This window comes from Gopherus flavomarginatus, chromosome 2 (genome assembly GCF_025201925.1).
Source record: "Gopherus flavomarginatus isolate rGopFla2 chromosome 2, rGopFla2.mat.asm, whole genome shotgun sequence".
NCBI classification, from domain to species: domain Eukaryota; kingdom Metazoa; phylum Chordata; order Testudines; family Testudinidae; genus Gopherus; species Gopherus flavomarginatus.
This window is the reverse complement of record NC_066618.1, coordinates 136,328,855-136,348,186: the sequence shown is the minus strand read 5'-3', so window position 1 is coordinate 136,348,186 and position 19,332 is coordinate 136,328,855. Positions and strand designations below refer to the sequence as shown.

Genomic DNA, 19,332 nt, shown 5'->3' with positions numbered 1-19,332 from the left:
TTTTTTAAGGTCAGGCTTGACAAAGCCCTGGCTGGGATGATTTAGTTGGGGATTGGTCCTGCTTTGTGCAGGGGGTTGGACTAGATGACCTCCTGATGTCCCTTCCAACCCTGATATTCTATGATTCTACCAACCACTGGCCCAGAAAAGCACCCCCTTTTGTAGCTTATACTGCTATTAGTTTATATGAAAGGATGATGAAAGACAACCTAATCAGGAATACGTACAAATTATGGCATGATTTTGTTCAAAATGGCAGAAAAGGGTGCAACTATATTGAATACTCCTATGAAATCAATATATTTTCATGGTTAAGATTTCCTCATAGCTGTGAAGGAGAACACCTTTGAGTTTGCTTTTCAGCTCCCCATTTCCTTCTAGTTATAGTACTTGTTGAATGACAAAGTTCACATGCCTACTGAGACCAGCTGTGTTGCCACAAGCTACCAGCACTGGTTATGCTACCTGCTCTTGCTCTGAGAAAGACTAGAACTCCTCATGGACCAACAGTCATCAGACCATGACAGCTAGGTTATCCTGCTCCTGTAGGAGTTAGCATATTTACCATTCTCCCAACCACTGTGGGGTAAAAGACCATCTCCATTCCCAGAAAGCCCACCCTGAAGGCTCTTTGGACTGCTGCTGTCAGCCACTAACCAATAAGTGGCCTAAATGTTGCAATCCTGTTATGGGAGAGGAAAAGACAGTATGAACCCACAGTATAAAGAGAGGGACAAACGCATGTTGGGATTAAAAATGGATGATGTAGATTCCTAGAATGGACGTCAGATATACAAAGTGAGAGAACACTGCAGTACAAGAGTAATACATTTTAGGAAAACAAATGTTTAAGAAATTTCAAATCTAGGGTCTGCAGTCCTTACTTAGGCAAAACTCATCTTGACTTCAGTACTGAACTATGGACTATCGCAGTACACGTGCTAACAGACATGTGGATGTGGAGGGACTGGACAGGCATGAATGAGGTAAGAAGGGGATTTCAGGTCAATTGAGAGATAGGCTGAACATAAATCAAGTAAGTGTGAGGAGAGGATAGGAGACAAGTTATAGGGAAGTCCATGCAGACATCAGGTAAACAGAAGAGTGCAAGGGAACATGAAAACTCATTAGCTCAGAAGCAAGGGGGAGAGAGAGAGAGAGAGTTGGAGGACAGACATCAGTCAGTTAATGGAGATGGCCAAGGGAGCAACATCACAGGGTGGGTGGGGAGAAAGGTGAATGATTGGCTAGAGGCAGGCAGGAAACTTGAATAGGAGGACTTTGGTTGGGAGCAGGGGAGATGTAGAAGGCAGGTGGTGGAGGAGATATGCAACAGAGTAAGCAGAAAATGTAGAGGATTATGGACCCTATGAGGAAGCAATTTGCTCAAAGTCTTTGTTTACACAGATACCCAAATGTGCCTCTTACATGGCATGTTGAGGTGCAACCATTAAAATATTTTTTGCTCCTCTGTCTTTGACCCCTTCTACGAGGTCCCATCATATCACTTGCTATTAAGCCCTGCCCTCTTTGTTATGGTTGTTCCCTTTGTAGTTCTTAATGCTGTCCCCTTCCCACATCTCCCTTCAGTACAATACACCTGTATAACTAGTGTCTTTAATCATTTTTTAGAAAAATTCAAAGCCTGTAGGTTAGCTTCTCTGTTATACCCTCTACTCCCTGACAAACAAATCCCAGTTGATATTCCTGGCACAGCTATGAACTTTTCACCCACTTGAATCACTCTGAAAGCTTGAGACACATTTTCCTAAAACTAGCAAAGATGTCTGTTTGTACTCCCTATGTGGCTCTACTGACTGCACTACATAGGACTGCATTTATTATTGATCAAAAGGTACAAATCAATGAATGGTACATAATGTACAATGCTATCAGTGAAAGCATTGTTCCTTCTTTCCTATGGATCATGCTGAATACCATTCTCATATCTTGAAACCCTTTCTGATTGCCATCAGAAGTGCTGGAAAAGCATCTTTAAAGGCAAGTGATCCTGCTCATCTAACTTCTGAGGGAAGAAGAGAAACCCAGACCTCTCCCTGGCCCTTTATTGATTCTCATAAATTTCTGGCACATTAAAGATGGTGCTTCTGTTTTTTAAGTGCAAAAAGCTTGTGTCTGTCTTTCTGTCTTCCCATTAACCTCCCTAGTTAAAAAAGTTTCAAATAAGCTTCAGATAAATATACAGCAGGGCTATATTCTGCAGTACTCTTGGTTCAAAGCAACTGCAAAGCCATTTTAATTGGCAGGTTCAGCTGGAATGAAGCAGCCAGGGCACATCATTGATTCTGACCCACCAACTTTGGGGAACTCACTGAAACCAAACTGAGTGACTGATCCTTCTGAAGTTCACCCATCACTCAGTTTGAATGAATTCACTTAAACAATCTCTCTGGGAAATTATTAAACTGTGCTCATTTCTTTGAAAGGGACAACTGTAATGCTATATTTTGCTAATGTTGTATAGAGAAGTGACTTTAATTTGCATATGCTCTAAGATGCTAGAGATCAAACAAATATTTGTGCACAAAATACTTATAGCATATGCCAGGACAATATATTATGTGAATTAGAAATAGTTTTATAGTCAGCTACATTGCTTTTAACGAGAGGTTAAAGACATATTAGTAATGCTTTTACATTTTTTCTTATAATATCTTTAATGGGCTCGGTGCAGGTTTCCAATTTACAAAATGAAAATCAGTCAGGATGTTGCCTAGACACAAACCATCTACACTACCCTTTATTATAACTCAGAGATCAAAACCATTGTTAAATTGGCATTAAGTTTGAAAGGGCATGTTCATAGTTTAACCTTATAATATAATATAGTTATCGACTATTAAAAACCATTAACCATTAACTATTAAAATTCACTTGTGAATACGTCCTTCTCTTGATTACTGTAGCCTTTTCCATTCTTCCTTTGAGAAATACATTCTTGCCCCCTTAAGTCCATTCATTAATCTATATGGCGTACTACATTTTGCATTCTTCCTTTAAGGTCTGCTCTGCCAAACTGTCTCACCTCTAAATTTAGTTTTCCTTTAGAAACTTTTGCTGCTTTCTTCCATAGTGCCCTCTTTGCACATGAAAATGTCCTTAAAAAAATTTGCGAAGCCACTGTATTGTCCTCTCTTAAATCACACGAGACTCACCTCTGCTGTGTTGCCTACAAAATATTAACTAAGCATTTTGTGGACTGAGTCTGCTGTTTGCTACACTGAACATAATTATGTCCCTGTTTCCTTTTCTTCTCTGATCAGTTTGTTGCATCCAACTGTTTTCTCTCATCATATGCTGAGATTGTTAACTCTTTGGATTAGGGTCTGTTTTTACATGTGTCTACAGTACCTAGCACAGTGAGGGCCTGACTGGCTCCACTATAGTGATACAAAGAATAAATAAAAATAATATCCAGAAACAGAAATTAAATATAATGATCTACTTACCAAATGTTTTCTCTGGTAATTCTGTCACAACAACAGGGCCGGCGCTTCCATTTAGGCGACCTAGGCAGTCGCCTAGGGTGCTAAGATTTGGGGGGGCGCCATTTTGCCACCCTTGGTGGCAATTCGGCGGCGGGGGGGTCCTTCCGCGCTCTGGGTCTTCGGCAGCAGTTCTGCGGCGGGTCCTTCACTCGCTCCAGGACCTGCTGCCAAAGTGCCCCGAAGACTGGGAGTCGCGGAAGGACCCCCCCCGCCACAAAATTGCCGCCAATAACCGGGAGCATGGAAGGACCCCCGCCTAGGGTGCCACAAACCCTGGCGCCGCTCCTGCACAACTAAACTATAATGGAAAAACTGTGAGGGTAAAAATTACAGTTTACTAGACCATCCGTTTATTACACTGACATTTGAGATCAAAAGTCACTTCTTTGAATTAAATAGATTGTCTTAGCATATTTCCTAAATTGTTATTCAAAATAATAATAAGAGCTCTCCCAACAGTGTTCTTCCCAGGCAGGCTCTGAAATATTGCTGTGGAATGATCTTACCAGCAGGATAATGAGAAATACATACATATATCCCCAATGTAGGACGAAGAGATAGAAGCAGCCTAGAGGGCAAAATTCACATATTTCTAATACCAGAATATATACTGGCTCCAGGGTAGGATTTTCTTTTAGCATCACAATAATATACCGAAGCAGCTTTGCCACCAATATTATTATCTTCCTGCAGGACAAGGATCCCCGCATAGCTTTCAGAGACATAATGCTAATATATTGCTTCCATCAGGGCAAGATCTACCTCCTGGACAGGATTCTTAGTTTTCTAATGTCTTAGCCTTATACCAAGAGTAGAATCGATATCTATTTGAGGACTCTGATGTTTTCAGTGAGTTAATTTTGCCCTCCTTGTTGCCCCAAAGCAGGAATCCCTCCACTGACGTATGATACCAATACCACTGTGGCAGGGTCATTTTTCACAGATGGGTCTTCCATTCCTCACAAACAAGTAGCTCTGGACCAAATTAAGGTCAGTGGAGTTATAACAGCAGAGAAATTGTATCTAGGAAGCTGTGGGGCAATATTTCGAGAGGTGGAAACTAGTTTGTGATCATTTTCTTTTTATTAAATCTACTGGAGGAATAGATTTTCTATGCTGTATTAGTTTACTCTGAAGGCAAGTTCTGTCTCAAGATAATTATAAACTAGTGTCGCTTCGGGGGAGGGGGGGTGGAATCCTGATTTAGCGAAGCCAGAAGAAGGCTAAAGCATTAGAGAGACCTCATCTTGGAAAGTACTGTAAATCCTAATCTGGAATGTAGCGGTCTTTTTGTAACTTTTACTAGAAAATACAGCAAGTTCTATTATTGCGGAGACAGGACTGCACTGTACAAATGCTAGACTGAACCTAACTTAGACATAAAATGAAATCACTTTGATGACGGGAAATCTTACCTTTGAAGAGTAACTTCATAATTTGTAGTGTCTTAGAAGAAGCTGCTTTGCTGTGATTCTTCCCCAAATCTACATCTGTTTAATTTCTCCCTCTCTTCCTTTATGAATAAACCTTGGCAAATAAAGGAGATTTTTGTTGTTGTCATGCTGACTGTTATATTTAATCAAATTATGTAAATCCTCTTAAAGTGTATCGAATCAGTTGTGGGTCTTACAACGTTTAATGTCAGAAAAAAATCAATATATTTGTAGATCAAAGTGGTTCTGTACAAACCCTGCTGGAATTAACAATGCTATTTATTTTTAGTATGTTTCTCACACAAATTATCATATCCTCGTTGCCCTCTTCTTCTCTCCTTGCTTAAGCTTAGTGAGACTTCCCCAGAGTTTGATATTGTATCTGCCACAAGCCCAATTCCCCAGTCTTCCTGCTGATAGCGCTAGATAAAACACTGCAGACACCTGAAGTCAGGTGTTTCATGATACATTTCTAGCTGCTTTCAGGAGAGACTCACAATATTGAAAAAAAAAAAGTCAGTGCAAATGTTCCACAATTAAAATTAAAAAGTCAAGAACTGCACAAGTTAAGAATCAAAATTTGCTGTCATTTATGACAATGTAAACCTGGAGTAACATCATAAGCATCAGTGGCATTATATGAGATTTGTGCCAGTGTAAATAAAAGCAGAATTAAGTATATATCCAATGATAAAGAGTCTGATTCTCCTCTCACTTACATCACTGTAAATCAGCAGCAGCATATCTGAAGTCATTGGAGGTACACTGGTGTAAAACTGGTGTAACTGAAGGAGAATTCAGTCTATAAATCATATTAACATATTAATTAACTAGAAAAACAGAAATAGAAAACACTATATGTGTGCAATGAAATCCAGTTACTGTGGCAATAAGGAGCTTCACTTTTGCATAATATAATTTACTTCCTTTTTTACTGTGAAGTGTTAATATTTCAGTAATGTTGTTACCATTTTGTTTGTAAAGCACTTTAGAAGCCGTGGAGATACAAATGCAATATAAATGTAAGTTCATTATTGTTGATGAGAGCTGTTCCCTGACCCATTTTGCATTTCAGAGACATGTAAAGGATTATTGCCTCTTCATCACAGTTTTTCCACAACCAGCTCATGTGCTCTAAATTAATTAATTTGGATTAATTCACACTAGTAATTTTTATACATATATTTGTTCTTCCCCAGTATCGTCATTTAAAATAGCTAATAAATTATCAGAACAATAAAAATGTAGGGAGCATTGTGTTACAGTACACCTCTACCCTGATATAATGCTGTCCTCGAGAGCCAAAATATCTTACTGCGTTATAGGTGAAACCACTTTATATTGAGCTTGCTTTGATCCACCTGAGTATGCAGCCCAGCCCCCCTGGAGCGCAGCTTTACCCCGTTATATCCAAATTCGTGTTATATCGGGTCTCATTATATCGGAGTAGAGGTGTATGACTTGTAACAGCCATACTTGTTAACATTAGGACCTCTCAAACGAGGACTTCAGTAATTTTCTGTTTTATGAATTCTGGGCTGCTGTTCTTCCAACATGCGTTGCGGGTTCAAAATAATGTTACTTTACAAAATGAATCAATTTTTTAATATTTTAAACCAGGTTTGGCCTCTCCAACTAGCATGTAAAAATTATTTTATTCATACAGCTGGCTGAAATAGCCTTATTTAAAAAGTGAAATGAAACAGAGCCAAGTTCTACATTAAGATGCATGTAATTCCCATTGAAGCTGATGGAAACTGCAAACACATATTCTAGGGCTAAATTTGATCTGTGGTATCATTGTGATATGAATCCACGCAAACTCAAGAGTTGAACCTGAATTAAATATTTCCCGAATTATGCACAATTATACTGAAATGAACTCTTTCAGCCAGTCAGAAGAGAGGGAGGCTGCACCACATCTGATGTATAACTCTATACTGTTCCCCACTCTCACATCCCAGTTCTGTAATTTTCCGCTCACTGATCGATTCTGTATGTGCAGAATAGATGTACCAGAACCACTAACTAGTGAACTGGACATTGTTCTGAATCCAGTCTCATAACTGGAATGTTTATGATTAATTATTAGTCATAGTGTCGACTTGATTGTATTTATATTCATTTTCTGCTGCACTCGTAACCATGGTACCATTCTGATATGCAGGCATCCAGCGAAACCTCTATATACATACATTTATGCTTTCTTGTGGTGCAATGATCCTTGTATTCCTGGCCAATTCTGTAGAAAAACTTGCTCAGGGGCAGTCACAGGATATTTTCATACTCAGAGTTAAGGACTGTGGTTACTAGCTGCCAAAGAGAGGGCAGCTTTAACATACAGTGCTGAAAAGAGCTGAAATCCATGATCTGAAAGGAAGGGGTGCATAAATACCCCCCTCTAGTTTAGGCTGAGCAGTTGCTATAAGTAAAAAAGGAGCTTTGACATGTCCTGGATGGTTGGTACAGGGAAAGGAAGAGAGAACCTCTAACTAATCTAATTCATCTTTTTATGTGATTCTATGATCCTGATCAATGGTAATATTAGAGGAGTGAAGACTGAAACAAATGGCATAAACAAACAGCCTTTTGCAAATCTACTTTGACAGGCAAGCATGATCTACCATATTCTATGACTGTAGTATTCAAGTGACTATAACAGATATGCAACCATTAATTGGCTTGTGTTAAAAGGCATAAATGAATGTAATAAATGTTTTTGTTATTGAAACATTTATTACTGGCTAGAACTACATATTAATATTTGCACACCACATTCTATATGGCTATTTTTTGGCAGATACTATTATAGGTGTGTATGCGGAAAAGAATTGCACAGAATTCATATGACCCACTTACGTACTGCATCTGACATTTAAATGAAATTGCTGAAAAATCTAATAATGCAGATTACAATGATGAAATATTAGCTTTACAGAAACAAAAACATTTGAAGTCAAATGTTAAATTCCAAATTGCAACACACTGATAATAAAACAGTTGGACACATTTTAGTGTGTTATGCTTCCATTAGAAGGAACTTTGTTGCTTGATCAAAAGTAAAGGAGTTTCTGGATCTGACATTGTCACAAAATTAATTTGGCATACTTTGATTTTACTGTGACAGTACATGGATTTTGGTGTGTACTGTGTTATTAATGCATTGTTCCAAATGATTGGATAGATTTTCACCATTGCAGATAGCATTGTAAAAAAATAACAATTTATGATGGAAAATCTGACATAAGGACACTCAAAGGGCCAGTCTTCTGCTTCTTTTGACTTTCAGATTCAAACACCAAGAGTTCTGTTTGTAACTTCAGAAGTATGCTTTTTAATAAGCACTTACTATATGCCATCTTATCAGGGCTTGTAATGTCTGATTGAGAAGATTTCTGATTACATTTCAGGCCAGAAAGTAATATGGATTACTTCCAGTTACTTGTCCTGACAATCGTGTCATTCCCATTTTGAGAGTGAGTGATGTTGTTAAGCTGATTATTTCACCCGAGATCCTGATCCAGTGCCACTGAAGTTGATGGGAATGTGTTCACTGACTTCATTGAGAGCTGGATGTGGGCCCTAGTCTCTTCACTGTTCAGCTTGTCTTCATCTTAGAAGAGCGGCTATATTAAACTTCCACACATACTGGTAATCCTCCAGAACAGGGCTAAGGCACTTTGCTGTGGCAGTGTGGGGAAGTTCTGCTGCCTATGCTGTCCTCATCCAGTAGTTACGTGGAAAATTTCCTTCTCCAGGACTTCTGGCGTGGTATTTTTCCCATGCACTATATTTGTGCAAGCAACTTTTTAAAGATTTCTGTCCGTATTTAAATATGAAAAAAATTATAATGGAAAATCACAATGACTATGTCCTCCTTGTGTCTAACATAGAAAGTCCTCTACAATAATAAACTGCTCAGTTTGATAGAAAATGTAAGTTATAAATATTAAGATAATCATTGAATATCAGGGCTGGAAGGGACCTCAAGAGGTCATCTAGTCCAATCCCTTGCTCAGAGCAGAACCAATCCCCAGACAGATTTTTGCCCCAGATCCCTAAATGGCCCCCTCAAGGACTGAACTCACAACACTAGGTTTAACAAGCTCAAACCACTGAGCTGTCCCTCCCCCTGATAAAACATATGGGGATATACCTTTGCTAGATATCAGACTGAAACACAGTGCAGAGAAACCTCTCCTCTGAATCAGTAATATTCACACAACTCAAATGACAGAAATAGCAATAGCTTTTTAAAGCGTATTATAAAGTTTACAATAACATAATTACACCTAGTTAATGTATAGTGAAGCCTGCACTTGAGAGAAGATCAACTACTCATTCACAAAGAACTCGAATTTGGATGGCTTCCCTGCCTTTGTACTATCCCTATTAACTGCTACACAGTGATAATTTTATTAGTAGAGATGCATCATCCCAGCTAGCTTGCCTTGGGCTCATGTAAATGGTGTTGCTCTCATGGAGTGAGGAAGATATGGACTGGCCAACTTCTGCTGGGCTCTCAAATCTGTCATTTATGCTTTCACACGTACTTAGCTTTTCTGTACCTGTCTCCTTTGCACAAAGACAAGATGTAACTCACACCCTGAAGCTCTCACTGATATTACCAGGGACTATTAGTAGAGGTCCTAATGAGCAAAATGCAGCTTAAACAAATGTTTGTATAAATACGGCTAATGATAGGATAATACCGACAGCAAATTATAGACCTGAAACTATGAAAATGGCACTAACACTGCCTTGCGTGTTTTCCCTGCATCTCCCCCATCATTCTTCCTTTAAATTTCCTCAACATTCTCCCTTCATTTTCTTTCCAAAAAGGCAAGTATGCCATGCGGGATCTGGTCCACCGACTTCCAGGAGGCAACAACAGCAACAGCTCAGCAAGCAAGACCATGTCGGATGACACCGTTACTGCCATTTGCTGCACTCTGCATGAAGTTATCACTAAAAACATGGAGAATGCCAAGGCCTTACGGGATGCAGGAGGCATTGAGAAACTGGTTGGCATTTCCAAGAGTAAAGGAGACAAGTATGTTTTGCAAATCACCTCGCACCTTTTGTAACATCTTTAATAGGTTTAATTAGTACTAAATGGGTTGTCTTGTCTGGTGAAATCATTAGCTTCATTATTAAGTTTAATCATAACTCATCTTGTGTTAGTAACCGTGTCGGATGTTGGAAGGAAGACAGGAAACAAGTAACCCAGTATCAAAGTCCCTGCCAGGGCTCATTTTTTGGCTTGCTTTCACTGGCAACGTGCCGCAGAGTGAATAATAATTATTTATAAAAATGACTGGCATGAATCATTTTATCAACATCAGGTGGTAGCCTGAGACATTAGGCCCCTGTGTAGTGGGTGATGTGCCATTGGCGTAACCAGGAGGACACTGTGAAAGGATTTGTGCCTCACAAAGGTACTATTCTTCTCCTACTCCCACTTGCTTTGGGAATGCTGGAAGTAAGTAACTTCACAACTTTGCAGGCTGCAGCTTACTCCCCACCATACAACAGTTACTCTGGCTGGCAAGTGGGGATGGGACCACAGTTCTTTCCACTCCTTCACCCGCCCTTCTGACCATCTAGCTTGTTAAGAAGTATCAGGCCTTCTGTCTGCTACATTAAATGGCACTGATACATGTAGGAGAAGACTCACACCTAACTATGACGCTATTAGCAATAGCTATGAATGCATTTTTTTTTCAGAGTCAGTGCACACTGTTGACAAAGAGATCATTGGTTCCTCTCCTTTTGCTGGGCATGGTTCCCATCCATCCAGATGCTCTTCAGAGAACTGGAACCCACAAAATTACATTGTACTGGACTGATGAGGAAATTTTGCCATAGTTAGTGTACTTCAGTACAAAACAATATTAATGCCTCTTACATTGTGTGCAGCATGTGTGCCTCCAAATATGGAGGCAGAGTGCACCTGGCTCCTTTGTGGGTCCACAACTAAAGGAGAGGACATGAAGGTCCTTCCCTTTCCCTCTCATCCCATGCTTCATGCACAGGGGTAGAACACAATCACAGTAGTGCAAGGACTATCTGCTCTAGTGTCTGTAAAGAGCCCACGGCTCTAGTCCTGTCTCTTCTACAGCTGTGTAGCAGAACTGGCATCCATGGGATCAGATTGGCCAAATGCAGTGGATCTCACTGCTCTTGGCCTCTCCTTAGTATTAACAGCATGACTGGCACTGTTACCACATTGGTCATTCCCTACTCCCAGTACCCCACTAGCAGCTAAAGATGGGTAAATAATGAAAACAATGATGCTTGAAAGTGTTCATCAAGTTCTTATCAACTCATGAACTAGTCACCCAGTTCTATTTGCAGGATGAACAATAGAGATGGGCAGAATCAACAAATAATTTAACCTAGGAAAATATTGTGGAAAACAACTGACTAAATTATGCAAGTAACATTATCTTACCAGCTCTGCTGGCAATGCAATTGTGACCCTTCTCGTGTGTGTCGGAAAGTGAATAGCGGCAGTTGCCACTACCCACACTGGAACCAGATGAGTAATACATGCCACCAACACCAGTACCACCTGCTTCTTTTTCACCACCAGTTGTTCCCTTTTCACTGGGAAACACCAAGCACAAGTGTGACTGTTCTCCAACTTCTTCATGCAGGCTGTAATCCCTTGTAATTTTGTCTTGGGGCTCTGCTGTTTTATGTTTGCTGAGGGGATGAGGTTAGTCACATGATGTGGACTTTCTGCATAGTCACATATTTGTCCTGTGTTGTCCTCCCTGGCCCTTCTCTTTGCTTTTAAGACATCTGCTCCCCCTTATACTGTCTAAATAGAAGGGAACATTTGGCTCTAATTCTCTGAAATAATTATTCAGATCTCTTGGGGAAAGAGTCCAGAAGGAGGAGTACATGTGAAGTTAATTATGTCTTTTTATATAGGTTTAGAGTGCGATCATTAATAGGTTACTGTTATCAGTGTTTCAGAACATAAGTCCAAATTTGGGTTCCAGATGACTTTTATTTAGTCACAAAGCACTGATTATTTCTGTGTATTTATGATCTATCATATTTCTGTGTCCTGCTCCCAACCCCCTCCCATCTTAAAACAGTGCTCATCACCTAGCTAGTTCCTCTGTTTCCTCTGACCTCTGGTAGAAGGCATTGATGCAGTGAGTACTCACTCATCTGTTCCCTGAAGTACTTAAAGTCTACCAGCCCACGAGAAAGAAACCAAAGCCCTGTACTCTTGTCCTTCATGCCACTGCACACAGGACTGCAGCCAAGCAGGGCTGGCTTTAGACCAATTCCCCCGATTCGGGCCCCATGCCTAAGAGGGCCCCGCACCCTAAGGAAGAGTGCCTAACTTTTTAATTTTAACTCACCCTGCGGCAGTCCGTGTCTCCAGTAGCACTTCAGCGTCGGGTCCTTCACTCGCTCCTGGTCTTTGGCGGCATTTTGGCAGTGGGTCCTTCTGTGCCGCGGAAGACCCGGAGCGAGTGAAGGACCTGCCACCGAAGACCCGGACCGCCATCGGGTATTCAAATCGTGCCCTGCAGTTCCTAAAGCCGACTCTGCACCCAAGCCACCTCTCCAGAAACAATTTCTCCAATTTTTGCCCTCTGCAGCTTTCTCTCTCTCTACCTTCCCCACTACCCACCCTATCAGTTAGCCAGTTCAGCGGTTACTCTCCATCTTGACAGAATTCTCTTCTTCTCATGTTCCTAGTGAGAACCCTTGCTTCTCATTCACCATACAGCGCAAGTGTGTATTGGTTTTGTTCCTCTTCCAACACTTAGTAATATGGACATGAAGAGTGTGTTTGTCAGTGAATAAAATGTTAGTATCCAAACTACTTGAATGTAAAGGTCTTAGAATATACTTATAGAACTGGTGAATAGCAGAACTCCACTTGAGAGTTTCAATCCTTTGTAATTGACTCACAAATCAGCATTAATTGAGCCTGGGATTTGATTTAACAATCTCTCTCTCTCTCTCTCTCTCTTTTTTTTTTTTAATGTAATAGGCACTCACCAAAAGTGGTGAAAGCAGCATCTCAGGTCCTAAATAGCATGTGGCAGTACAGAGACCTGAGAAGTCTCTACAAGAAGGTAAGATTTTCTTCAGATTTTAGATCTTCTGTACAGTTAACCACTTTGGGGGCTTAAGGAACATGAGACTAAAATACTTTATTTGATCTGTTAATGGGCCCATCTGAATCCCAACAGCTCAAAGTTTAGGAGGTTCAGATCTGGTGTTTTTGCATGTTCCCGTGTCTAATTTTAACTCCTTAAATAGAAATGGTCCATAAAGCATGTATTTTTTTTGTTATTGTTTGGGGGAGGGGTTTTTTTCTTAAATGGATTTTAGTTCTTATGAAAAGTGCTGGAGTTGACAGTCCTGGAGAGTGAAGTCCTCTGTTCACAGAACCAGTACAGCATGGTCAGCGGTGGTGCAAGCTGCCTCTCCTCAGCCTTTCCTATCAGTGCATCTCAATCCTATCCTGGAGAGACAACCATAGGGGTGAGTGTGAGATTCCCAGCTCATTCAATTCCTGGCCTCTCAACTGAGACCACCAATGCCAGTTCCTTCAGTGGTGATGCTTTTATGATATGGACTTTGGTACCCCTGGAACTGGATAGAGACCTGTTTATTCACATCCATCAAATCGACAGCTTTCATGCACTAGCAACACCAGCTTGATTCAGAGGCAGTCTAGAGGTGAAAGGCAGTGGCTCCCATTATCATTCTCATAAGGCTGCCAGCCTCCTCTTTTGTGTAAATTATAGTACTATTACTACGAACAACATGTTTAAAATTAACTATTTTAAAATGAACTTCTGACAAGTATAAATGATAGGTGATGATATAACAAGTTTCTATAACAGAATACTTGTAAATGGACACACACTGAAGTGTGCGAGTAAATGTGGTATGTGTATGTGTGTACACGAATCTATCAATGGCAGTCTCAGGCCACTTCCTAGTACTCACAATTTCACATCACAAAAATTACCACCACAGTTGCCTCTAATTGACACCTTTCTTTGTAGTCTAAGCAAAAAGACCAGGCATTTAATTCCATTCCCAGTCGAGGGTGAGGCATATTAATGGTGGAGGGTGAGGACGCTCACAGTGCCATTGCTGGTGCTGTATGTATTGTATAGCTGAAAAGAGTCGAGTAATGTGAACTCTGTGCCTCAGTCTGCTCAGATTGAGTCTGGGGTTTGAAATTTTATTCTTTTGCACACTTGAGCTCCTGTCTGAGAAAGTTTGGCAAACAGGCCTTGTTCAAGAGGTGGAGTGAACAGCAGCGAGGATAGGGTCCCGCTGAGAAGACAGCAATCTGGGATGTGGGGATGAACTGATTCTCTGCATGGTGTGGAGAGATGCCCCTTTGAGGGTAAAGTTTGTTGTGCTTACAGGGGCTGCCTAGTTTCTTAACCTTTGAACTATTTTGCAGGATTCATTTTGTTAATCCCTTCATGAGCTAACTCTGGTAGGGTAAAATGGGGGTCAGTCTCCCAGACAGTTAACCTTATACCTTTCCCAAGCACTAAGCTAATTTAACAAAATAATTATTTAGTCTTCTTATGTCTTTACAACCTGCTACCAAACGTTGTATAATAATTTAGTACAGAAAATGTCATTTCTTTTAACCAAATGTTTCTAAGAATTAACTAAAAATGCTACTGTACATAAATAGAAGGTATGTATTTTTTAATGTTTATAAAGTTAGTACACAATATAAGGAATGATTTTTATGTAGACTGAATCAAGAAAAACACTTTGCAAAAGGAGCTACTTCCTTTGCTTTCTTCACATTAGTACATTGAATACTTAGCTGTATCCTAGGATTGATGCCTATGGCATTTTCTTTTTTTCACAGTATTTTAAAAATAAGTTGTATAAAACAAGAGAGTTCCTAAGATCTCTGTTACATAAGCAATAATATTTGTCATGCAACATGGGTTTAAATAGTCAAGATAATTATTTTCTCCCACTAAAGCTTCTGTATTGGCAATAATGAATGAATACAGTTTCTGCTGGCTGTGCGATATGGTCAGCACTTTGTGCTTTCACACACTGGCCGGGATTTTTACCATACTGCAGCTAAATCCAATTGTGCAGGTGTCTGAAATTCATTAGTATGCCCTAAAAATATCTATCTCATTATTCCCAAGTAATCACTAGCATATAAAACAGGCTGGAATAGAAGCATGATTCTGTTTTATGACTTGGGTCAGTTACAAGCCTAACATTAACTATAAAGAAATGCAGCAGTATTTGTCCTGCTGCTTGAGGGGACAGTATGTCCAAAGTTTGATATAGTTTTAGAGCAGCATTTGTTGACACTATACTAAACAGGGAAAAGAATAATATGAATAGAAGTATTATCATTTGCATTACTGAAGTAACCAGAATATTGATTTGTCACTGTTGTTGGTATAAAAGTAGCCAATACATTTGGCCCATAGGTTTGTTCATGTGGGGGAGAAAAAACATGAAAGCTTATTATGTTTTTGTAATTCTGCTTAGCACTATGGGCTTTATTCACTATCTCTGGCAGAACCCAAACTGAAAGTGCCCAGTGACAGAAAGTCCAGTCAGAGGTGGAGAGCATAATGTTACAAGCTGCCTATAACTTCCACTCTGTTGGGGGGCCAGGAGCCAGCCAGTGCTACCCAAGAAGTGCATGGGGCTGGCTCAGGAAAGTGCACAACAAGGGCATGCAGGAGATGTACTGATCGAGTGTCTCTCTCTCTCAGGCAGCCTCTGCCAGCGAAGCCTCTAGACTCCTGGCTGTAAATTGAAGCTCTTTCCAGCTAGTGGAAGCCTAATATTGTCACTTGCCCTTTGCGGCGGTGCATGCCTCCTCTGTAGCACAGCTGTTCTAACATATGTGGGGGGATGTAGACTGCAGCCTCCAACAGGGCTGAAGCAAGCACTTTGGTTTTAACCAAGGCTATAGTGCTAGTAGGTACACAGTGAAACTGGGTTAAGCAACCTCTCAAGGGACTGGCAAAAATCAGTTTCAGAAAATAAGGGGTCTTTTAATAAAAGTACAGCAGAATTGTACTCTGTATGTTTGGGGTGTTCTCTTAAGATAGGAGGATGCCTGAAAAAGGTGGCTGTTTGTGCAAGTTTCACTTCATCTCTCATTGACTGAAAAACATTTCCTGTCTTTAGAGGCCCAAAACAATTTCTCAATTATTGTTTGAAAAGGCCACACTGATTAAATCAACACAGACAAAGGCACTTCATCCAAGCTATAAGGCATTTTACTGAGAACAGAAGTAAAAACATTGCAGGAGAAGGAAGGCGTGGGACAAAGATAATTATTTAGGGGGTAAAATAAGTCACAACAGAGACAGGGAGAAAGAGCACTTCTCAGTGAGAGTAGGCAAGGACGTTCATGCATCACAGACCCAGACTGCAACCTGTTCATGTCATTTTTGGGGGCTTTGCAGAAAAGGTAATCTAGCCTATGGGTTGTGTATCCCCAATGAGTGTAATGGAGCTCAGATAGCTAGCACCTCATTTGTATGAGCTCTCCTTCTCATGAGCTTCTTCACAAAGGCCTGATTCAGTGCACATTGACATCAAAGGAAAATATGTGTTGAGTTTAATGGGTCCTTGGATCAGGCCTCAAGGCAGGATTTTTTCTTTCTGGCCTTTACTGTGGATTTGGCCAGTCTGTAGCGGAGCTGGCATCTGAGGACTCTTTGGGGTCATTCAATGTTTGGAAAGCCGGGGATGTCTTTTGCCAGATCAGGCCCATAATACTAATGTATTAGTGCTAATATAGGAAGAGCTTCACCTTGCTTGGAATTGTCTGGATTTTCTTCTCAAATAGCCTTTGGTTGTTTAAACAGAACGTTAAGATAGCAAACCTGGTTGGCTCAGAGGGAAGGTAGAGAGAAATTGAGCCTCTCAGTTCAGGATGGGAGATGGTTCTCTGTTGACCTGGGCTAGATTTCAAACTTGTCACTACCTGGCAGTGGTTTGATTTTCTGTGAAAAGTTAATTGGTGGTCTCAGGCTATAAAACCCACTACTGTCATTATTTGGCATCTCTGTGGATGGGGTACTGTGTTGTGGAAAATAAAACCAGGTGTGCACTTATTATACTAGCTTTGCAGGGCACTAGCAGAGCTCTGTAGCAGTTTGTGCATTACACTGACTGATTCTAACCACTGTACTGGCTTCTCCGCTCAACAGCAGCTGTATGGTAACTTTAAAGGGACACACCAGAATGGTTAGCAGGCTTATCAGGACAGCCCGTAATGGAACGGGTACGAAGAGTCAATTTCAAGTCAGAGTTCAGATACATGGCTAGGATGCACTGTTGCCTCCCCGATGCACTTGTAGGACTTCACTTTCCAGGGCAGTTAATCCAGCACTATATTAACAAAGCCTGACAAGAACATTTTGTCCAAAATTCTCTCCAGCTGTTACAATTCAAAAAAGAGGAAGTCATCAAAGCCAAGATGAAATGATGATCTTAGTCTTGGGGTGAAAGTGTTGCCTTCCTCAATGCCCTGTGTGAGAGTTCTATTCTCCCTAACATCAACAGGCAACTGCCACTGTTCTGCAAAAAGCTGTTACCAGGCTGTTTTGCTCCAGTTGCCTGATTCTCAGCTTCTCCTGTTGTCTCTGAATGTGATAGTTCCTTAGAAAACAGGAGGCAGAGCAAGCCATCGGCTGTCAACACAACAAGGGAAAGGGGGAGTGATGCAGAAAGATTAAAAATTGTGCTCTCTTTCCTAAAGAACTTTCTGTAAGGCTCCAGTTTCTACCAGGAAGTTTAATTCTCTTCTGGTCCTGACACCCATAACCCTTTCATTTCCTCCTTGGGAAAACCACCGGAAAAGAACTTGTACCAAGACAGGGTGCCATGGCAAAGTTCCAAGGAAACAAAATCTAAGTAACCCAGCAGAGTGACTGACTCGGATAGAATCCGTGACTGAAAAGTATACTTAAAGATGAGGCCAGCACTAGTAAATCCCATAAAAAGATGTTTTCAGGGACATTTTCATTAACTAAAGATTAATTAAATTCTCACTATAGTTTACCATCAGTGGAGAAACATTTCTCCAAAAATGACTCCGAAGTATAGGCATTTCCATTGTTCTCTGTTCTATGTAGTAAGGCCTACATTTTCAGAAATGCTACTAATTTTGGTTGCTTCCATTTTTTGGTGCTCCACCTGAGTTACCTAAGGCCTGATTTTTAAAAGTGCTGGGTGCTCACAACTTCAATTGATTGAAATTAATGGACTCAATTGTTTGGCACTTCTGAAAACCAATGCATTAAGTGTGTCAAGGTGGGCATGGAAAAATTAGGGGACACCTTTGAAAATATAGCTACATCTGGGAAAGAGCAAATTGTCATTTGTTGCAGCTCAGATTTTTTTTCTCCATTTTCAGTTTTCAAGCAAATAACCAACTACTCTTAAATAAAAGCAGCTTGAGAATTTTCATGAAGTTAGCAAATAAAAATTATCTCAACTCTTTAAACAAAAGGTACATGTAAAAATATAACTAAATAATCCAACCTGAGCAGTAATGTACTTGCTAAAAACAAGCTTCAAGTTGCATTAAGTATTTATGATACTAAAGAACTGGAGAAACTGTCATGAAGAGAATGTTTACTATGAATTGCATCATTTTACCCAATCATTTAAGCTCCAGCACAATGTCTTTACAGTGTATCTTTTTTATTCATATGAATTATGTCATTCAGGATATAACTGGGAAATCACAATAAGTTCTTAGAAATTATAGTTTTTCATTCATTATTGTGGATTTCTGTGTTGCATAGGATAATACCAATGTTTGTCCCTGTCACCCAATTTAACAATAAAATTACAGTCAACATATCCATTTGAAAGCAGAGAGGTTATTGAAAGCAGTTGACCTTCTCCACGTACTGTGCTATCACACAATCGGGAGAATAACGTGACAGATATTTAATGAAGTCTAAATAGACACTTTGAAGATTGGTCTTGTCTGTCATTGGCTGAACAAGATTTAAAAAATTGCCTGAAGCTTCGTCGAACAGTTAAGCCAGGCAGGATCTAAAAGAGGAGTCTCTTTTCATGTGACTTTCAGAATAATGCAGCTGTAAACTGCTAAAAGTTCATTGAAAATTGCCAGAGAGACACTTCAAAATTCCTGGCAACTAGTTTTAAAATCAGAAGTTCTTTTCTAAGTAAAATAAATTTGTTTGCCCTTTTGACATATTAAATGCATTATGCCATGATACAAGGGAACATTGACTATGGCCTAATTCGAAGAAAATCCAAAAGATAATGTCTGCGTCCTTGAGAGATGTATTCTCTTTAGATGAAATTCTCTCCAGTGCCAGGGCCTTTGTATCACTTAAGCACCA

The 19,332-nt window shown here is 40.1% G+C and overlaps 1 protein-coding gene across 8 annotated transcripts in view; it reads left to right on the top strand.

The window, feature by feature from the left end:
• CTNND2 (catenin delta 2) overlaps positions 1-19,332 on the top strand; it is a 1,245,479-nt gene that overhangs the window by 1,174,014 nt on the left and 52,133 nt on the right. For 7 of the 8 annotated variants that reach the window (XM_050937394.1, XM_050937393.1, XM_050937390.1 and 4 more), the window contains 3 exons: positions 9,785-9,995; positions 12,966-13,050; positions 13,367-13,462. In XM_050937394.1, the coding sequence (XP_050793351.1) occupies positions 9,785-9,995; positions 12,966-13,050; positions 13,367-13,462 (392 nt within the window). The remainder of the gene's footprint in view (positions 1-9,784; positions 9,996-12,965; positions 13,051-13,366; positions 13,463-19,332) is intronic. The other variant, XM_050937389.1, reaches the window with a different exon arrangement.